Source organism: Galeopterus variegatus, unplaced genomic scaffold (genome assembly GCF_000696425.1).
Source record: "Galeopterus variegatus unplaced genomic scaffold, G_variegatus-3.0.2 Scaffold4590, whole genome shotgun sequence".
Lineage (NCBI taxonomy): Eukaryota > Metazoa > Chordata > Mammalia > Dermoptera > Cynocephalidae > Galeopterus > Galeopterus variegatus.
The window spans coordinates 12,713-32,846 of record NW_007730701.1 but is presented as its reverse complement, the minus strand read 5'-3'; the positions used below and the strand labels follow the sequence as shown (position 1 = coordinate 32,846).

Here is a 20,134-nt window from a genome sequence, read left to right as displayed (position 1 = left end):
GAAAAAAAAAAAAAAAAAAAAAAAAAAAAAAAAAAAAAAGAGAAAAATTTTTTAAAAAAAGGACCCTTTTTTAATTTTTTTTTTTTTTTTTTTTTTTTTTTTTTTTTTTTTTCCGTGCCCAAAAAAGAAAAAAAAAAAAAAAAAAAAAAAAAAAAAAAAAAAAAAAAAAAAAAATTACAAAAGTGTCTCTTCATCTAGAAATTATGTCTCTTCTTATGTTGTCTCCCTTTTTTCCAGTGGCCCCATAAGGTAAAATTCACAGCACAAATTATTAATTATGAGGGCTGGTTCTCTTCAAATTCTACCTTGCCCACTGGCTACAAAAAGCAAGGGAGTTATGTCTCATGAATATATATCTGTATTTGTAACATTCCCTGATCAGATGATCTCTCCATCATTTAAGAAATTATAAGCATACAGTATTCTATATTTACCTTGTATATACCTCCAGATGCAGTAGCCACGGAATATAAAGCTACCTTTAAAAAAAATCCCCTTTTTTCTTTTCGCAAATTTATTCAAGACCCTAGCAGTAAATTCAGCATTTACAGGGTTAACAGCACAGCTGCTTAGGGAGGTCCTAGCTGGAACTGAACCCCTGTCCCTTCCCAGGGGCCTTTGCCAGGGTGTCTGGGAGGCTGAAGAAGGGGCTTTTAGTTTATCTAAAGCTTTGCTCCAGCCCTGGAAATTGGTTAACCTTTTTTACTCTCTCTTGGGGGAGAGATGAACACAAACTTTATATATCTTTGGCCCATGCAAGTCCACCTTTGGGACTGTTTGGACCCTTTTTCTTCCTACCTGGAGGAGAAAACAAAGGAAACCAAAGGAGTTACCATGTGTGTACTTTTTTCCCCCCCTCAGTTTAGCCAGAAAGGCCAAAAGCAGCTGGGGGATCCAACAAGCCCACTCTCCTGGAATTAGATCTAACTACCTTCAAATTCATTGGGAAATGTTACTTCTCTCAACTGACAGCAGCAGTTCAGCTTCTGTTTCATACTGTGGATGACCCAGTAGACACTCAGGCACCAAATATTTGTCCTTCCTCACCACTTTATCCGTTTACCAAACAGAGCTTTTGCCATGTTTCTCAGGGGGGTTAGCATTGTTCTAGAGAATCACCCTGCTGCCACCCCTGTGTCAGGGATCTCTAAGACCACTCCCAGGTTTGATGATTTGCCAGGAGGACTCACAATACTAGTCATACTCAGGTCAATGATTATTACAGTGAGTGGATAAAGAGCAAAGTCATCAAAAAGAAAAGGCACATGGCCAAAGTCCAGAGGAAACCAGGCACAGGCTTCCATAGTCTTCTCTCAGAGAAGTCACACAGGATGCACTTAAATGCTGACCCATGTAAAGTGCCATCCACCAGAGAAGCTGGTCAGAGACTCAACACTCAGGGTTTTCATTGGGGCTGATCACACAGCCAACCTCTGCCTGGCACTTACCAAGTTCCAGACCCCAGAGGAAAGCAGGTTTCAGCATAGACCACATTGTTTACACAGACATTTCAGGCATAATGAGCCACACTTATCTCTAGGGAATGGGGGAACCACTCCTGAAGCCCAGGTCCCCAGATGCCAGTGAGGGCAACACTGCGGCAGACCTGTCTGAGAAGGCGTCTTGGGCCCGCCCTGTTAGCTTTTTTCCCACAAAAATGTTTGTTAATTTCCCATTGTTAAACATTTACAAGTTTAACTTTGTTCTTCTATAAAAAATGTGATGAGTGTCTTTCTGCCTTAATCATTCTGCTCTTTTTAAGGGGGGGGAAGGGATAATTCCTAGATATAGAATAAATAGCTTTTCTGAGCATTTTTATGTCTTCTCTATCTTCTGAGCATATTTAGATATTTTATCCTTCCCTTTATTTGTCTTTGATCTAATAAATAAAAATTTGTACAGTACTAATTGATAAAAGTACACTACAGATTCCTTAAAATTACTGTCTTCATCAGTACTTAATTGATTTTTTGTGTTAAGAATAATTTTACGTATTTTTTTGTATTAAGAATAGCACATTGCAGCTACTTACTGGCTCAGCTATTGTTTTGGATGCTCTGACAGGTCCTAGTTGTGACAGTGTTGAGGAAGACATGAGCGCTTCTGCCCGAGGAGCTTCCACCACGGTTCTGGAAGAAACAAGGAAGGAAGCAGCACCCATGCAGTTGCCTGTGTCGGGGCCAGAGCTTGCTGCCATGATGAAAATTGGGACCAGGGTCACCAGAGGGGTGGATTGGAAATGGGGTGATCAGGTACTCATAGACTGATCTAAAAACACTAGCCACATAGTCACCTTCTGCTCATCCTGATTTATGGGGCATTTGTGTGTGGAGTAATTAACTACTTTAACTTGGGACATGCGTGATTGATAGTTGTTGATTTCTGAGCAGCTAAATAGATCAAAGCAAGTAGAGAGTAACAGTGGCCTGCTGTAGGGTACCTCGAGCAGAGTCCATCTGCAAAGAGTTGGCAGCTGTTTTCAGAAAACTCACTGGCATGTGGCTCAATTTGATGTGCAGCTGGAACAAGAGTGAGAATGAGCCAGAGAGAGTGAGTTGCATTCTAAGTGACAGCATGATGAGAGCGCAGAGACTGGAAATCCAGATGCTGCCTCTGTGACCATATGACTGTGTGCCCAGGAAGTGCCCCAGATTGAGCAGTTTCAAGCCTGCTGGTTGGGCATGGGGCCATCTCTCCATTTCCCCTCATAGCATATAGCTTCCAGTCTCTGTCAGACCCTCCAGGTAGAACCCTAGCCACCTTAGGGCAGTGTTCACCTTCTTTTGTTCTGTCTAGGTCTTCTCAGTCATGTTATTATGCATGGGCTTTATCATAGTCATCTTGGAAATGAAAGTGTCTAGGGACAGGTGACAGCATTCTGTCAACGGCTTTCTCCTATAGAAATGAGAGTGGGAGGAGAGAGGGAACTTGGAGGCGCTGGTGCTGGTTTCAGAGTTCCACTCTTGTGAGGACTGTGAGGGGTCAATGGGGTCAAGGGAAAGCCTGCTGGACCATATTGGGAAGCCCTGTCTCTGGTTTTGCTCAGAGAGTACCCTAATTGATGTGTACTTTTCCCACTTTGGTAAAGGAGAATGAGCATGCTATTTCATGACATCTCATTTAAAATGATGTGAGTTTTACATTTTGCAAGTAGGTTTGGGATCAGTCTGTTAACATGAAGTCTGTGTACAGTGTTGTAGTCCCCTTTACAGGGAGGGTGGCAAATCTCTGGTGGGGATGATGGAGGGGCCAGCTCAGGGCGTGCACCCTCTTAACAGATCTTTATTTTGGCTTTCTCAGGATGGGCCTCCTCCGGGCCTAGGCCGAGTGATCGGTGAGCTAGGAGAGGATGGGTGGATAAGAGTCCAGTGGGACACAGGCAGCACCAACTCGTACAGGATGGGGAAAGAAGGGAAGTATGACCTCAAGCTGGCAGAGCTGCCGGCCTCTGCGCAGCCCACAACAGAGGATTCAGACACAGAAGACGACTCCGGTGGGTGGCTCATGAAGCTTGTCAGATTGTCCAAGTCCTGGCTCTCCCATTTCCATCTAGGAAGTTAAAATGGTGTGTCAACTCGTGTGCTATCAGTGCTCTGTGGATTTGGGGTTTGCTCTTTAAGCCTGCATTGAAATAAGCTCCCAGGTGACTCTGGTGCCCATGACCATGTGGCTCTGGATCCAGCGGCCAAGGGGAACTGCCCTCCGCATCCTCCCCTCACTCCCTGTCTCACTCCCCCTTGACAGTGTGACGGTTAGGGTAGGGCACAACCTCACGTCCAGTGAGTCTTATGGGGTGGTCGAGCCTGAGTCCAAGGGATTGAGTTGGGCCTGGTTGGTCCATTTGCCCCATTCCCCACCAGCTGGGAGCCCACCACCTGCCTCCCTCCTGTACCTTCCCTGTCGCCCTTGCATCAGAACACTTCACGCAACGTGGAGTTAGTCTCTACTTTATTGCTTCCAGGAAAGCAGGGGCGAGAATATGGGGGTGGACCCAGAAAGATCCTATCTAGGATTCTATCTAAGGATATCCAAGCTTTGGGGGAAAGGCTTTATGACATTTTTTTAGATGTATCCAAAGGACCCTGGGGCACGTGAAGGAAGCCTTGACTGGCTAGTCTTGGTGAGAGCATCTGAGAGGCTGGTGCTGTCACGGGGCTCGGGCCGGCCATGTGTGCAGCACCAATCAGGCTTCAGAAGCAGTGGTGACAGTGAACAGATGAGACCTCCGAGGGTGCACCCAGCAGACAGCAGGCAGGGTAGGGTGGAGGAGGCTATGCCATGCAGCAAGTGGGATGACCAAAGGTGATATCTGCCCTGTGCACCTGCTGGCAGTGATGCTCGTGGAGCCCCCATCCCCCATGATGGGAACTGGCCGTGTTGCGAGTGCATCTGCCTACAGCATGCAGCTCCTGACCAGCTGCTGCCTCCTTTCTCTACCCACCTCACCAAGTGAGAAGCAGACAGGCTTGACCCTCTGCCTGGGGACTTTCCTTACAAAGGAGTCCAAGCCTAGACAGGGGTGGCCACATGCAAGAAGGTGGCCTCTGCCACCACATGCTTTCTTGTCTCAGAGCTAGTCAGGCTGGACGTATGAACATCGATTCTCCCCACTCCATGGGTGTAGGTGCTTTGTCCTCATGCAAGTCGTAGCTAGCTTGTGAGAAACCAGCTTTTGACATTTGATAAGTTGCCTTTCTAAAGAAGTGAATCCTTGGAATCATTTCAGCACTTCTGAGTTGTATGCTGAGGTTGAAAAAAAATTAACTTATTTAAAAGGCTCATTTTCTTTGAGGAATGTTGGAACAGAAATAATCAGGGTGAGCATATAGTATATCCCCAGTTCTATCATTTCTTCTTGTAAAGGTTGGCTTCCCTTTCCAAAGTTAAAAAAGAATGCAAAATCTCTGTACCTTTCTCTTGATTTTACTGTGAACTTAACTGCTCTAAAAATTAAAGTCTTTAAAGATAAAAAACAGAATGTGATATTAAGTTTCTTAAATTACATGTAAGGCCATCTTCCAATTTTGTTTGGGAGCATCATTTCTTATTTTGATTATTTTTTTCAGAAACTGAACAAATTGAAAGGAACATTCACCCCACCGCAATGATGCTTACCAGCACCATTAACTTACTGCTGACTCTTTGTCTCTCTGCTGGAATTCATGCGGAAATCATGCAGAGCGAAGCCACCAGGACTCTTTGTGGACTGCTGCGAATGCTAGTGGAAAGTGGGACAACAGACAAGACATGTATGGAACGGATAATTATAGGCCCAGAGAGTCAGTATGGGGGCTCTGTAAATTTGTCGTGTTTGTGTGTATGTGGGTGATTGTGGGTGTATTAGTTTCTTGTGGCTGCTGTAACAAGGTGCCACAAACTGGGTGGCATAAGAACACAAGTTTATTATCTCACAGTTGTGGAGGCTGGAAATCTGAGATCAAGGTGTCTGTAGTGTTTGTTCCTTCTGAGGGCTGTGGGGAGAACCTGTTCGAGGCCTCTCTCCAGCTTCTGGTCCTTTGTTGGTGATCTTTGGCATTTCTTGGCTTGATGAAGCATCACCCTAGTCTCTGCCTTCATGGTCACATGGCAGTTTCCCTGCATCTATTTCACACTTTCCCCTTTTTATAAGGACACCCATTAGCCTCATCTGAATTAATTAAATCTGTCATGATCCTAAACCATGTCACATTTCAAGTTAATAGAGGTGAAGGCTTCAACATTCGAATTTTGGGGGGATAGTATTCAACCCATAACATTGACTTAACACAACAAATTTATTCTCAGATTTCTGGAGACCAGAAGTCTCAAGTCAGGATGTCAGCAGGGCTGTGCTCTCTCTGTAGGCTCTAGGGGAGTGTCCTTCCTCACCTTGTCTGGCTTCTGTTGGCTTCAAGCTTCCTTGCCTTGTGGCAGCCTCAGTCCACTCTCTCTTCTTCTGTTTTCACATGGCTTCCTCCTCTCTGGGTCTCTGTATGTCTTTTTTGTCTCTTATGGGACATTGTTGTACATAGGGTTCACCCTAATCCAGTGTAATGTCATCTCAATCCTGACCTTAATGGCATCTGCAGAGACCTTATTTTCAAATAAGATCATATTCTTTTTTTTTTTTTAAAGATGACCGATAAGGGGATCTTAACCCTTGACTTGGTGTTGTCAGCACCATGCTCTCCTAAGTGAGCTAACCAGTCATCCCTATATAGGGATCCAAACCTGTGGCCTTGGTGTTATCAGCACCACACTCTCCCAAGTGAGCCATGGGTCAGCCCTAAGATCATATTCTGATATTTTGAGTGAATGTGAATTTTGGGGCAGGGGTACAATTCGACCCATTAAGTGAGAGTATGTAAATGTGAGTGAGTGTAAATGTGGGGAGTATGGGTTGAGGAAGTGGGGCCAGTGTGTGTGTGTTAGTGTTTGTGAGTGTGTGACTTGAGTGTGTGCATACGTGTGCATGTGGGTGTGTGAATGTTTCAGAGTACATTTGTGAGTGTGTGTGTGTCACTGCTGTGTGTGGTGAGTGCTTAAGTGTCTATGTATTGATGTTCATGTTAGTGAGTGATGGGTGAGTGGGTGAGCATTTCTAAAATCATGAAGGTGTGTGTTTGAGAGCGTGTCAGTGTGATTGTGCAGATATGCATGTGTGAGTGTGTGTGTCCATGAGTGTGTACAGGTGTGGGTGGATGACTCCACATTGGTGAAGTCTTAGTGAGAACTTGTGTGTGTATGGGTCAGCATGTGTCAGTGTGATTGTGAGTGTAGTCTGAGTGAGGGTTATCATTGTGAGGTATGTCTGAGTGTACAGGAATGATTGTGTGTGTGCCAGTAAGTTACTAGGTGAGTGAACGGGAGACTAAGTGTGAGTCAGTGGGCATGTTTGAGGCTCAGGGCATGTGTGTGTGAGGGAGTGCGTGAGTGTAGGGGAGAGGCGTGAGTGTGAGTGCGTAAGGGTGTGCTTGTGAGAGTAATGGGTGCATGAGTGAGTGTGTGCACACATTTGCATTGTGTGTATGAGTGACTTGTGTCATTGTATCGGAGTGTGTGGGTGTGCCTGTCAGCATTTTGAGTGTGTCAGTGAGTGGGAGGTTGTGTGAGAGTATGGGTGTGTGTAATGGTGTGAACGAGCATATCTGAGTGTGTGTGTGTGTGTGTGTGTGTGTGGAGTGGGTGAGTGTGAGCTTGTATCTTAGGTCGTGTGTGAATGTGTGTGACTGGCTGGATTGTGTGATTGTGAGTATCTGTTATTGTGACAGTGGTGTTGTGTCCGTAGGAGTGTGAGGGTGAGTGTGTATGTGACTGTGGAGAGTGTTAGTGTTGGTGAGTGTGAGTTAGTGGGTGTCAGCGTGAGCGAGTGTGAGTGTGTCTTGTGTCTAGTGTAAGCTTGGTGAGCTGGAGGGCAGGGCCCTACTGGCAGGAGGAGGAGGAGGCCCTGGGGGGTGGGTCCAGGAGGAGCAGATATGGTCCCAATCCTGCCAGGACCAAATTGTGCAAACCTAGCAAAAATCTCTCATTCTCATTCTGTTAATGCAGTCTTCTTAAACTTGGGTTGGAAATTTATGTTGCAAGTTAGATATAAACAAAATCATGGGGATAAATAGATGCACTGTCACAGATTGCTGCGATTTGAATTCTAGATCATTTTTCTGTTGTCTAGAACAAATAGTAAGTAGGTGAAATTCATTAAGTAGTTTGAGTTACTAGGTGTACTTTCAAGGTTTTTAAAATGCTGTGAAATGCTTCTTGAGCTAATTTAAAAGTCTTCTCCCAGCTGGTCTCACTTTAAAGTAGTCAAATTGTAATACATTTGTAAAGTAGCTTATTGTCGAAAATAAAGGAGTAAGCTAATTAAAAAATAAGAGTTGCACTTCTGATTTAATTTAGAGATTTGGTGCCAAGCACGTTTGTTTTCCCTCCCACAGTGTCTCCAAACAGGCTGGTGTGCAGGGAGCAGCACCGCAGCTGGTGCACGCTCGGGTTCGTGCGCAGCATCGCACTCACCCCGCAGGTGTGCAGCGCTCTCAGCGCCCCGCAGTGGATCACTCTGCTCATGAAAATCGTGGAAGGGCATGCGCCCTTCACTGCGGACTCACTGCAGAGGCAGGTAATGTGCTACGGGAAAAACCCAGCCTACTAAGAACAGCACTCCCTGTACTCAAAATCTGGTGCCTCTCTTCAGTCCTGGGTGCAGAAAAGAGCTAGAAGTGAGGTAGATTTTCTGGAGGCAGGGGCTGATGTTCTTGATTATTTTGAATTGGGTTAAGTTGCTAAACTTCAGTGATAGATCCTGTAGCCACTCTCTTCAGTTCCATGTAGTGTAATTGTCTTGAGAAGAATTAAACTAAAAAGAACTGGTTTTTTCATTAAATAAACAAATACATGCATCTATAATGTAGCTTATTCTTTTAACTCTTGATAACTGTTCTCATTGACGAATGGGCTAATTATCTGGTTGTAAAATAATGAATATCAAAATTTTCACATGGTTAGTTGCGTTATAGAAACAAAAATAAAGAGAAAATAAAACCTGTAAACTCTTCATCTGTCAGATAGTGGTTTTCTTTAAAGCTTGTTATTTTAAATTGTCAGATCTTAGCTGTGCATTTGTTGCAAGCAGTACTTCCATCGTGGGACAAAACCGAAAGGGCGAGGGACATGAAGTGCCTTGTGGAAAAGCTGTTTGGCTTCCTGGGCAGTTTGCTCACTACTTGTTCTTCTGACCTCCCGCTACTCAGAGGTGGGCAGCTCTCCCCTGACGTGTATCCTGGTTAGGAAGCACGAGCTGTAGCTTCTATCTCTCCTTCCTCCTCAGAGTCCATGCTGCGGAGGCGGAGGGCCCGCCCACAGGCCTCCCTGACTGCCACTCACAGCAGCACTCTGGCAGAGGAGGTGGTGGCACTGCTCCGCACACTGCACTCCCTGACCCAGTGGAACGGACTCATAAACAAGTACATCAACTCCCAGCTCCGCTCCATCACCCACAGCTGCATGGGAAAGCCATCAGAAGGGGTGGGTTCCACATCTTCAGATAAGCTGTTTTCCTCTGTGGGATGTTAATTCAACTTTTAAATTATCTTATTTTGTTCAAAGATATAATAATTTGTTTAATGGAAATAATTATTGCAGAAAGTAATATGAAAATCAAGTCCGTTAAATTATAAATTTGTAAGAAATGGCAAGCACCCTGGCTTCCTTGTCAAGCTTGCTGTCTGCCCTCTGCGCTAGGCCCTACTGGAGGACTACTTCCCTGACTCTGAGAACCCCGAAGTAGGGGGCCTCATGGCAGTGCTCGCTGTGATCGGAGGGATTGATGGTCGCCTGCGCCTTGGGGGCCAAGTCATACACGAGGAGTTTGGAGAAGGCACTGTGACTCGCATCACCCCCAAGGGCAGAATCACTGTGCAGTTCGCTGACATGCGGACCTGTCGGGTTTGCCCCTTGAATCAACTGAAACCAGTAGGTGAACTTGTGCTCGATTACCGCATAATAAGATAAATAGGTTTGATACTAGAGCTAGGTGCTAATGTTAGAACTTGAAAGAACTTGATTTTCATACTTCATGTTTGCCTTCTCTGACATTGTGTGACGTATGGAGAGCACCTCCTTTTCTTTCCGTGCTAGTTTGTGCTCCTGTGATGAGCAGGGTCTGTCTCGCAGGGTGTAGTGGCTTGTGTGTCATCTTTTAACCTCAAAGACACAAAAGAGCATTAGCACTAAAAGTTACTGGGCACTAAAAAGTAAACGTTTGAAAATAATTAAAACGTGTATTTATAAAGCTTATTTTTTATTACCTTTTTTAAAAACTTAAAAGGGAGTCCTTTTAAAAATAACTTTTCTTCATGTAGAAATTGCTTATTAACTGTGTTGAGTGATGTAACTTATAAAGCAATTGCTGTCCTCTTAAACCTGTGAATCAGGGACGCATAGGGAGAATGAGTGATGTACATTATTTTGATGTAACCCAGGTGCAATCTGACTATACCTTTCTATGAAATACTGGCTTTGATTATTATAGGACTATATACGTGTTGTACAAAACTTGAAATGTAGAGAAAATACCTCAGAAGATAGTAACCACTATTTGATATAATTATTGTTGACAGGTTGGCCGAGAAAAAGTAATATGGATTATATTTATTATATATATGTCTTTATGTTACCTTTAATATTACCTTTTAAAACTGTTACTCTCAGATGTAGAAAGAATTATGGGTATGTGTGGTATTTCAGAATTAAGACTCATGCTTATACAAACTTTCAGAATATTTCATTTATTAATCTTATTGGCCATACTTTGAAGGTTTTTGTGCTATCTCTTTAGGTCCCTGCTGTGGCATTTAGTGTGACTAACCTGCCCTTCACAGAGCCCATGCTCTCTGTCTGGGCTCAGTTGGTGAACCTTGCTGGAAGCAAATTGGAAAAGCACAAAATAAAGAAATCACCTAAACAGGCCTTTGCAGGTCAGTACGTGGTGCTTCTTGATGAAACAGCTATTATCTTAAGAAGTGTTGTTGGACAGTGTCCTTTTCTCAGAGTGAGCTCATATGACTACCGAAGTCCCGTGTTTCACATGGACTTAACCATTTGTTGAGTTGGCTGGGAAGGTGAGTCAGCCTTTGACGCCAGATTTGGAGCCACACCTAACGCCTTGCCTTTTCCTGGTGCCGGTGCTTATTCTGAGCAAGCTTTCTGAAGAGCAGTCTGTTCTCTTCTTCTCCATTAGTGCTCCAGCCTGTGGCCCTTGGCTCTTTTGGCGCTCTGCTCATGGACTCATCACCGCCAGATCCAGGGCGCCTTTGTATTTGGATCCACTTTCTTCTCGGTACATAGTGGGCTAAAACTGCAGCCACTCTTGCTTAAACTCTTCTTTCCTATAGGTCTAGATCCTGCTCTTGTGATTTTCCTGACATTGTCCCTCATGTGTTCTTAGAGAGTTCTTCTCCTTTCCTGTTCCTGACCTTCTGAAAGGCCTTGTGGTTTCACTTCTGACTTCTGGCTTATTCTGCCCACCATTCTTGAGTTTTCTCACCCATTCTTTTCCCATACCTGCGATTGCTGCTCCAGTGTTTATGATGGTAACCACCTTCTACTCTGAGTCTCCAGTTCATATCTCTGACTGGAGGTCCAGTGCATGTAGTTCAGAGCATGTCCAAAATTCAGCCAGCCTTCTCCATTAGGCACTGTTCCTTGTCATGGTCAATAAACTTGTCTGCCAGTTGGCCCAGCTCAGTGCCTGAGAGGCACTGGTGGCCCCCTGTCCATCACACCTCATGTTCCTCATGCTCCTCATGCTGAGTCCGTAGTCTTCAGCCACATCTTGCTTTGGAACACTGCTGCCACACCACATCATAGTGGCAGTGGCTTTCTTAGTGTGCTCTTCAGTTGGCTTGTGGCATTGCTGCATTTCATTGGATTATATCAGACTCTACTGGATCAGTCATGGTCTTCATCAGTTAAAGAAGTAGTTATATGTGACAAAACTTTCTCAGAGGAGTCTTGTAAGAAAAGGTGAAAGTATTTTGTGGCCTAGGTACCTGGTTGAAATTTCAGCAATTTGGGAAATATTTGATTATACTAACAATAAATGATAGCTAACACGGTTCTAACCTAACTCCAGCCCGTTGAGGTAGGTGCCAGGAGACCAGGGAGGGAGGCAGACCAGGGGAGTAAGAGGATGTTCACGCAGAGCACCAAGCATGATACTGGGAGAGACAAGCTCTTCATGACTGATAGTGTTTGCATATGGTCAGTACATGCCCAGCAGGGCATTATTTATCTCCATGTTGCAAAGGTGACACTGCTGGTGAGAGGAGAGGCCGAGTGGGCAAGCAGTTTTCATGGAGCTCTTTCTTCTTCTGCAGGGCAAGTGGACCTGGAGCTGCTGCGGAGCCAGCAGGTGAAGCTGTACATACTGAAGGCAGGGCGGGCATTGCTTTCCCACCAAGATAAGCTGAGGCAGATCTTGTCTCAGCCAGCTGTTCAGGAGACTGGAGCTGTTCATGCAGGTATCTTCTTAAAGAAAGTTCTTAAAGATTTGAAACAAAGGCAGATACTCTAGTAGAAAAATAGGCAAAGGACATGAATAAGCAGTTTATAAAAGGGGAAATATAGACGCTTAACATGTATAAGAAAGATGTGTGACCTGACCAGTGATCAACTGGAAAGAAGTTGTCATCATCTTATAAGTCAGACCATACTTGAGAAATCTGGTAGGTGGGCAGGGAAACAGTATTCTCACACCTCACTCTTTAAACTGTGGTCCGTGGACCAGCAGCACTGACGGCACATAGGAACGGGTGAGAAATGCAGATGCCCAGGCCAACCCAGGCTGAAGAATCAGAACCTGCATTCTATCAAGATCCTAAGGTGGTTCTTCACATGCTCAGAAAGCAGCACTCCTTTAACACATTCTGGTGGGAATTTGAGTTGGCACAACTGTCTAGTGGGCATTTGAGGAAACGTGTCAGACTTTAAAATGCATATATATGTATCTTTATGTACATTCACCTAGCAAGTCATCTTGGGGGAATTTCTCAAACAGAAAGGAAGGCCTGAAGATTATGTGTTTACTGACCATTGTGGCTTCTTTTTTGGTCTTGTTTTTATGTTGAAAAATTGGAGACACCAAAATGCGCATTAATTACGTAGTATATTTATGCAGTGGAATACCATGATGCCATTCAGAGGATGATACAGATATATGTTTATTGACAGGAGAACATGAAAATGATGCATAAGTAAACAAAAGAGCATGTTACTATGTACTTCTGTTTGTAGATATGTCATTGATTTCTCTGTTTAGCAAAATGGTGACAGTGATCTTTGAATGGTGGAATTTTGGCTGATTTTCTTTATAATTTTCTATATTGCTTCAGCTTGTCTCACTTTTTTTTTTTTTTTTTTTTTTTTTTTTTTTGGGCAGCTGGCCAGTATGGGGTTGTATCACTTTTAATGAAAAAAACTAAAGCTATGTTTGGGGGATGGGGGGTGAGGTCAGCTGACCAGTATGGGGATCTGAATGTGAAATATTTTTTGATTGTCCACTACAGAAAGATACTGTGGTAAATATATCATGGGGGAAAAAGGTAGTCCTTGTTTGTGATCCTTACTCACTAGGATGGGAAGGGGAAAGAAAGTCAACACAGATGGCTCTGTTTAAGGTACGGAGCCAGTGCACTGTGAGACTTGTGAGGAGTTCCGTAGGCATTCAGGGTGAAGTGGCAGCTGAGGGTTGGGCAGGCAGCCTTTGAAGGATGTGGCAGACAGGTGCCAGGTGACCAGGAATCTCCGAGTTGGTGGAAGGACAGAGGAGCACAAATGAAAGCAGCAGGTTATTGGGAGAGTATTGAGCTCTGCTTTGCTTGGAGCTCAGGGTTTATCAGTGAATGGTGGGGCTAAAGCCAAAAGGTCGGTTGAAGTCCTGTCACGGAGTACCTGACTACCAGGCCAAGTTAGAAAGCCGTGGCAGGGGAGCACATGGTAAGGACTGATATTTGGGGTCGTAAAGCTAGTGAGGCACAGGAGTATTGAAAACCAAAGATCATGGAGATGGAGAATTGTTCTTATGTCAAGTGACAAGGTGTTTTCTAGGGGAAGGCAAGAGAAATGGAAAGAAGGTTCCAGTGGACACTGGTGGAGTGGTCTTTTAGATGTAACTTTTTGGGAAACCAGCAAAAAGTCAAAGATGGCTGATGTCTCAAGCTTGGGTTGTAGGGAGAACAGTGAGTCTGAACAATTAGAAAGTACATTGGAAAGTGGAGTGTTTGGGTTTGTTTCTTAAGAGGAGAGGATATTGGTAAATTAATCTGAAAACTGCTGAGCATGAGACTGATCAGAAGTGTAGATTCATTCAGCATTAGAAATGATAGGAACCTTGAAAACAATTGTAAGAATTAGGAAACTGGAGCCTGGACTTGGGCTGGCTGTTCTGCAGCCACCCCTGGAGCAGTTGTGGCATGGCTGAGTCAGGGTTATTAACCCTGCTGTGGGCAGAGCAGAGGCTCCAGATGGAGCTATCTAGAGCAGAGATTGGCAAACTGCCACGGCACCTGTTCTGTGGGAACAGGTGCACCTGCTTGTTTACTTGCCATCTCTGCTTGCACTCTGTAGTCGCAGGGTTGAATAGTGGTCACAGAAACATGGTCGGGAAGCCTGCACTATTTACTCTCTGCCACTTTAAGAGAAGGATTTCTAGCCTCTGGTCTGGGTTCCTTGAAGTTGTCACCAAACAAAACCAGTACATGCAAATGCTGCTAGGGTCTGAACGAGTGAGTACTGGAGTTGTGTGAAGTGGCCTCAGGGTGATGGCTGTTTGTGGGCCTGGACAAATGGTCCTAAAGGCCTCACCTACGGCCACTCAAAACAGAAAAAAAGACACTACCCTGATCCCATGACACATTGGGATTGTGTGTCTCTTAATGATCTTAACAAGGCTTAGTAGGAAAAGCCAGGACTGAAAATACAAACTTGGGATGTGTTCATAGTGGAGGCTCCTGAACAAGTGAGTGCACAAGGTAGAAAATGTATAAGAATTGGACCAAGGGCAGGAATCTGGGAAGCAGCTTTTGTTGGCTCTTGTAGACAGAGGAACTAATGAAGGACACAGACCAAGAAGCAGGGAATGGAAACTTCTTTAGCGTCTAGTGTTTGTTTGATATCCGAGCCTTGAACATTTTGGTTGTGTGTTGCTCAATGAAGCAGAAATCATACCTGGTTGCTCAGTGCATTCTCTTTTGTTAACAAAGAGGTGTTTGCAGTTGGAAGTAGAATGTTGTACATATTTTGTTTTCAAATTCAGACGATGGAGCAGCTGCATCTCCTGACCTTGGTGACATGTCTCCTGAAGGGCCGCAGCCCCCAATGATCCTCTTGCAGCAGTTACTGGCCTCTGCCACCCAACCATCTCCTGTGAAGGCTATATTTGATAAACAGGAGCTTGAGGTACAGTTGTGCAACCTTCACAGTTTTTAATTCAGTGTACTAAATTGTGAACAACTTTCTAGATGTGTATATATATATATATTTTTTGTCCTTTTTTGAGACCGGCTGCACCGCGCTCAGCCAGTGAGTGCTGTGAGCGCACCGGTCATCCCTATATAGGATCCGAACCCGCGGTGGGAGCACTGCTGCGCTCCCAGCGCCGCACTCTCCCGAGTGCGCCACGGGCTCGGCCCTAGATGTATATTTTCTTAAGGATACATTCTGAATTTTAAATGATAATACCCACATAATTCTTAATTAGGCTATAGCCATGCTTGTGCATGGTCAGCAGAACATTGTAACACTAATTAAAGAACGGGAGAATTGAAGTTTAACTTTATTTTGGGTTTGTCTAAATTGTTTGAAAAAATTAGGTAGGTACAGCATGGGTTAAATGCTCTTATTCATGGAAGGGTCTTTATTTTTTTTTGGAGAGACTGGTTCTATATCTCAAAAAGACATTTGTTGGTATTCAATATCAAAATAGTTGCACTATCGGTTTTTCTTTCTTCAATCGGCTCTAAAATGACCACACCAAAGGAGAGTACATTTTAAGCTAGTAAGCTGTAGGATGTACACCTACCACACATCACAGAAACCTCATCAAAAAGTGGGGAGTAGGTGGAGAATGAAACTTTCAAAGATCCGCACACTGCCAGACCACAGACTGAAGAGAACTCTCATAGCCAGATGGTGTGGCCAGGCTACCACAACCCCAAAGAGGCATACTTTCAAAATAATATAAAACATAAAAAGTTTTGTATATAAGTCATTCAAGATTTCCATGGAGGGATCTTTTTCCAGGAAATACTGTTATTGGAAGAGACCCGTTAGACCCAGGAATAGTGCACATTCTTGCTTGTTTCATTCACTCTGATGCCTCCCTCGGATGTGCTGTGTGGCTACCAGGCTCCTGGCCTCCTTAGTGGGAGGGTAGTGAGGCTGCTGCATGCTCCAGTTACAGGACAGTCCCGTAGGAGAGGCAGCATGTGACCAGGCCTGTGAGGGGCAGGGACTTTTATGGCTGGCAACACAGAGGACTAGACATTTTTACAATCCTTCTTGCTACATAATACATAAAAAATTCTGGATAAAACATCAAAGATGAAAACAAAACCTTCAGTGCTCAGTTTGGCAGGCAGGAATCACCCTAATAGACATCCTCAGAGAAAAACCCTGTGGAAGCAAGGATCCAGAGTGAGGCAGCGCCTGCTGGGGGCTTATGGGGGGGGAGGGTCCCCTCAGTCCCATCATGAGCTAGAAAGAGTGGGGTATGAAAGGAGAGAGCAAGAATCTGGGGTGACAGGTGGGGAGGGGCTGGGGCGGCAGTGTCTTCTCTGAACTATTCTGTTTCAGCCCTTTCTTAGTTCCAAAAAACCTCTGAGGTAAAAGTTTCCTTTCAAGTGGCTGCATGGTGACCCTGTTTCCAGTCTCCCTGGTAGAGATCAAAAGAGGACACTGAGCAGTTTCAGAGCATATTGGGCAGAGCACAGCCTGGCTTCACACCAGGAGGATGCTGAATGTTAGGACATAGAAGGAAGTCCAGAGTTGTCCTGCAGGAATTGGGAAGGGCTGTTGCACTAGAGAGTGACCTTCCATTGTTTTGTCTCCATCAATTATGATGGAAGTCAGCCATCATTCTTATCTTTGTTCTTCTGTAGGAATTGTTTTTTTTCCTCTAGCTACTTTTAATATTTTCTATTTTTTCTCTGAGTTTGTGCAGTTTGACCAAGATGTGCCTGTGTGTACATGTGCTTTTTTGTACTTCTTGGGGTTTGTTCGAGTTACTTGTATCTCTTATGTGATTTTTTTTTTCCTCCTACCTAAATTGGAAACTTTTTGACTATATAATTTTTTCCCTGTCTTGCTCTCTTTTTGTTCTTTTCTGAGACTATCATTACGCATCTGGTAGGCTGCTAGTGAGTTTTTGTATATTCATAATTGTTTTCTTTTTGTTGATCAGGCTGGTTAATTTGTATTGATCTATTTTCAAGGTCAGAATGCTTTGCTTTGTTAGGTCTAATTTGCTGTTAAGTCCATTGAAGAGATATTTTACATGTTTCAGATCTCATATTTCCATGTGGTTCTCGCTATATAGTTCTCTATCTCCTGACAGTTCCTCTCTCTTCACCCCTTATATCTATCTTTTACTGTATGTTAAAACATATTTCTGATAAGCATGTTAAAATTCTCATTCACTAATTCTAACATCTGGGTCCACTGTTGGTCTGCTGCTCTTGACACTTTCGTTCTTGATTGTAGTCAGTGATTGCTTGTTTTTCTTCACATCTAATAATTTTTATTGTATCCTGGATACTTGAATATTGCATTTTGTTAACTCTGGGTTCTGTCAGCTTCCTCTGGAGAATGTGGAATTTTCTTCTCACAGGTAGCTTAGTACCTGGCATTCCTTGATTCTGAGGAGGCTTGCTGCTAGGCTTTATTATGATGGTTAATTTTGGTTTTACCCTTTATCCTGGTTCCTGGTCCTTAATTCTAAGGGATTTAGAATCTTCTGGAGAGGTTTCAGTGGAAGCCTCAACATCTTGGGACATCTCCACCCATACACTCTTAGTTGGACTTAAACCTCGAATACTTGCCTGGCTTGGGCAGCTGTGGAAATCTCTCTAGCCTTTTGGCAGTCCCTTTATCAAGGCTGGGCTCTTCAAAGTCTCGTGCATGCTCCAGAGATTTGAGGATGGTCTATATATATATATGTTTTGTGGATTTTACCCTATGGTTTCTTCGGGGACTCCTTCCTCACTCTCTGGTTGCTTTGGCAGGCCCAAATACCAGCCGGTGACTGTAGTCCAGTAACACTGCCACTATCTGTGGTTAGATGTGCATCTTGCCTGTTGGCTTTCTTCTGTCTAGGGTTGTACCCTTCCAGTTCTGATTACTTTGGCTGTTCTCCAGTGCCCTCAAGCAGTTTTAAAAAAATATTCTGTCCAGAGTTTATAATTGTTGTCAGCAAAGGGTTAGTCTAGTATACCCTAACTCCCCTTTACCAGAACCAGAACTCTTAGCTCAATCTGGATCTGAATTACAAGCTTTTAAGATAAAACCTGTCACTTTCCAGTTACTCATACTTCACCACAAAATCCTAGGCTTTTGACACTTCTAAGCACTGGAAGTATTTAAGGTATCCCTGGTTTCTACCTAATTCCTTCCTCACAGACATTCTCATTTTAACAAAATAGCCATTCTTCAATGCCTGTGAGCAGCTGGGGAAGAGGAATGGAGAGTTGCCAGTAGATCAGCAAGGGCTGTGTGCTGTGGGGAGGGAGCTCCCAGCTGCAGACACCAGTGGGGTGTAGATCTCATTGATTCATTGCAGTATTACCCAACTAATTTTCTTTATTTCCCTCATTTTTTAATGCCATGTATAACTCCCAAGGTGGTTATTTTACCCTCGAATAGTTGAGAGTTGATTTGGTGGCATATGAGAGAGTTATGTGTTGTTTCTGGCCTGTGTTGCAGAGGGAAGAGCAGGTGCCTGTGGCCATCACTGCAGCATCCAGTTATGGTGGCCACACCTCTGTCCCTGTCCCTCTTGCTGCACTTGCTCAGTCAGAGCTTGGGGCAGCTGTGAAGCTTTCCTTAATGGACATTGGTACTCAGCTAATTTACTAGGCTCACTGTGTACTGAAGCAGTCAGGAGAGTCATTTGACCACCAGATATTTCCTCTGCATTGAACTCTGAAACATAGCTTTGTTGTTTTCTAACGTTTTGTCAGTTCATTTTAAGATGCGCATGTACATCGGGGCTTTCTGTTCTTCTGTACTGCAGTTGCTGGCCCGTCATCCCCATTTTTTTAGACTGTAGTTAGCTGAGGGCACCTTCAAAAACCTCCTAGTGCCCTCTCATCTGTGCAGGCTGCCGCCTTGGCCGTGTGCCAGTATCTGGCTGTGGAGTCCACCCACCCGTCAAGCATGGGGTTTGAAGACTGCAGCTCTAGCGAGGCTACCACACCTGTCATGGTGCAGCACATCTGCCCTGCCAGGGTGAAGAGGCGCAAGCAGTCTCCCACTCCCGCTCTGCCTGTTGTGGTGCAGCTCATGGAAATGGGATTTCCCAGGAGGAACATAGAATTCGCACTGAAGTCACTCATGGGTGCTTCAGGGAACACGTCTGGCTTGCCTGGTATTGCGTTTTCCTGTTGCTGTTTGTTTGTGGTTCTCACCACAGTGCTGTTGGTCCTCATGGTGGCCTGTGGTGTGCTGTGTGTACTTGCTCCTAGGTGTGGAGGCCTTGGTCGGGTGGCTGCTGGATCACTCTGATGTCCAGGTCACGGAGCTCTCGGATGCAGACACTGTGTCTGACGAGTGTTCAGATGAGGAGGTGGTGGAAGACGAGGACGGCGCAGCCTACCCTGTGGTCAGTGCCTTCTGTGGACTCGCCTGCTCCCTGGCCTGTGTCCCATCTGTCTTGTGATCTGGGTGTCTTGTATATTAGTTTTTTCTGACCCTTGAAAGGACTAACTGTAACTAGTGTCGACTGTTCCCTAACGTTTAGCTGCGCTTCTGCTGGACACAGAACAAAGCTGTGTGTTTTGCTACTAAGGCGATGATTGGGTTTTCTATGTCATAATTACTTTCAGCTTTAAAACAGACCCTTGTTCAAACATCTAATGATGGTGGGTAGCCATTAGAAGACACTTAATTAAAAAATCATGTTTTGTATAACACATTGATTTCTGACCTGTGTAAATTGCTTCATAGGATTAATTTGGGAATGCCTCAGAAATTTTCTGTACTTGTAGCTTTTGAGATTCGTTTCTGCCTGTGCTACTGCTTTTAGATTTTTATAGTGAAAATACAGTATTTCATTATTTATTTTTTAATTTTCACCAGCTTGTTTCTTTTTAAGTAGGCTTATCTGATTCTCCTTTTTTCCCCACCAAATGTATTTGTCTTTTGTAGTCTACTGGTGCTGTTGTGACGGAGAGTCAGACTTACAAAAAACGAGCTGATTTCCTGAGTAATGATGATTATGCTGTGTATGTGAGAGAGAATATTCAGGTGAGTAATTGTCTTAGGCTGGAGCCTTGATCATATTTTCATTCAGCAAATATTTGAGCATCTCTTGTGTGCCTGTAGTCATCACACTAAGAGGCCCTGTCCTCAGGGAGCCTGCATTCCTGTGGTGGGAGATAGTCAA

General features: G+C 44.3%; 1 protein-coding gene across 1 annotated transcript in view; it reads left to right on the top strand.

Annotated features, from left to right (window-relative positions):
- Positions 1-20,134, top strand: part of HERC2 (HECT and RLD domain containing E3 ubiquitin protein ligase 2) — a 145,828-nt gene that overhangs the window by 120,861 nt on the left and 4,833 nt on the right. The window contains exons 36-48 of the mRNA XM_008587915.1: positions 2,065-2,252; positions 3,301-3,493; positions 5,067-5,249; positions 7,917-8,098; positions 8,584-8,731; positions 8,807-9,003; positions 9,220-9,450; positions 10,316-10,454; positions 11,856-11,999; positions 14,792-14,934; positions 18,850-19,117; positions 19,215-19,351; positions 19,897-19,995. Coding sequence (XP_008586137.1) covers positions 2,065-2,252; positions 3,301-3,493; positions 5,067-5,249; positions 7,917-8,098; positions 8,584-8,731; positions 8,807-9,003; positions 9,220-9,450; positions 10,316-10,454; positions 11,856-11,999; positions 14,792-14,934; positions 18,850-19,117; positions 19,215-19,351; positions 19,897-19,995 — 2,252 coding nt within the window. The remainder of the gene's footprint in view (positions 1-2,064; positions 2,253-3,300; positions 3,494-5,066; positions 5,250-7,916; positions 8,099-8,583; positions 8,732-8,806; positions 9,004-9,219; positions 9,451-10,315; positions 10,455-11,855; positions 12,000-14,791; positions 14,935-18,849; positions 19,118-19,214; positions 19,352-19,896; positions 19,996-20,134) is intronic.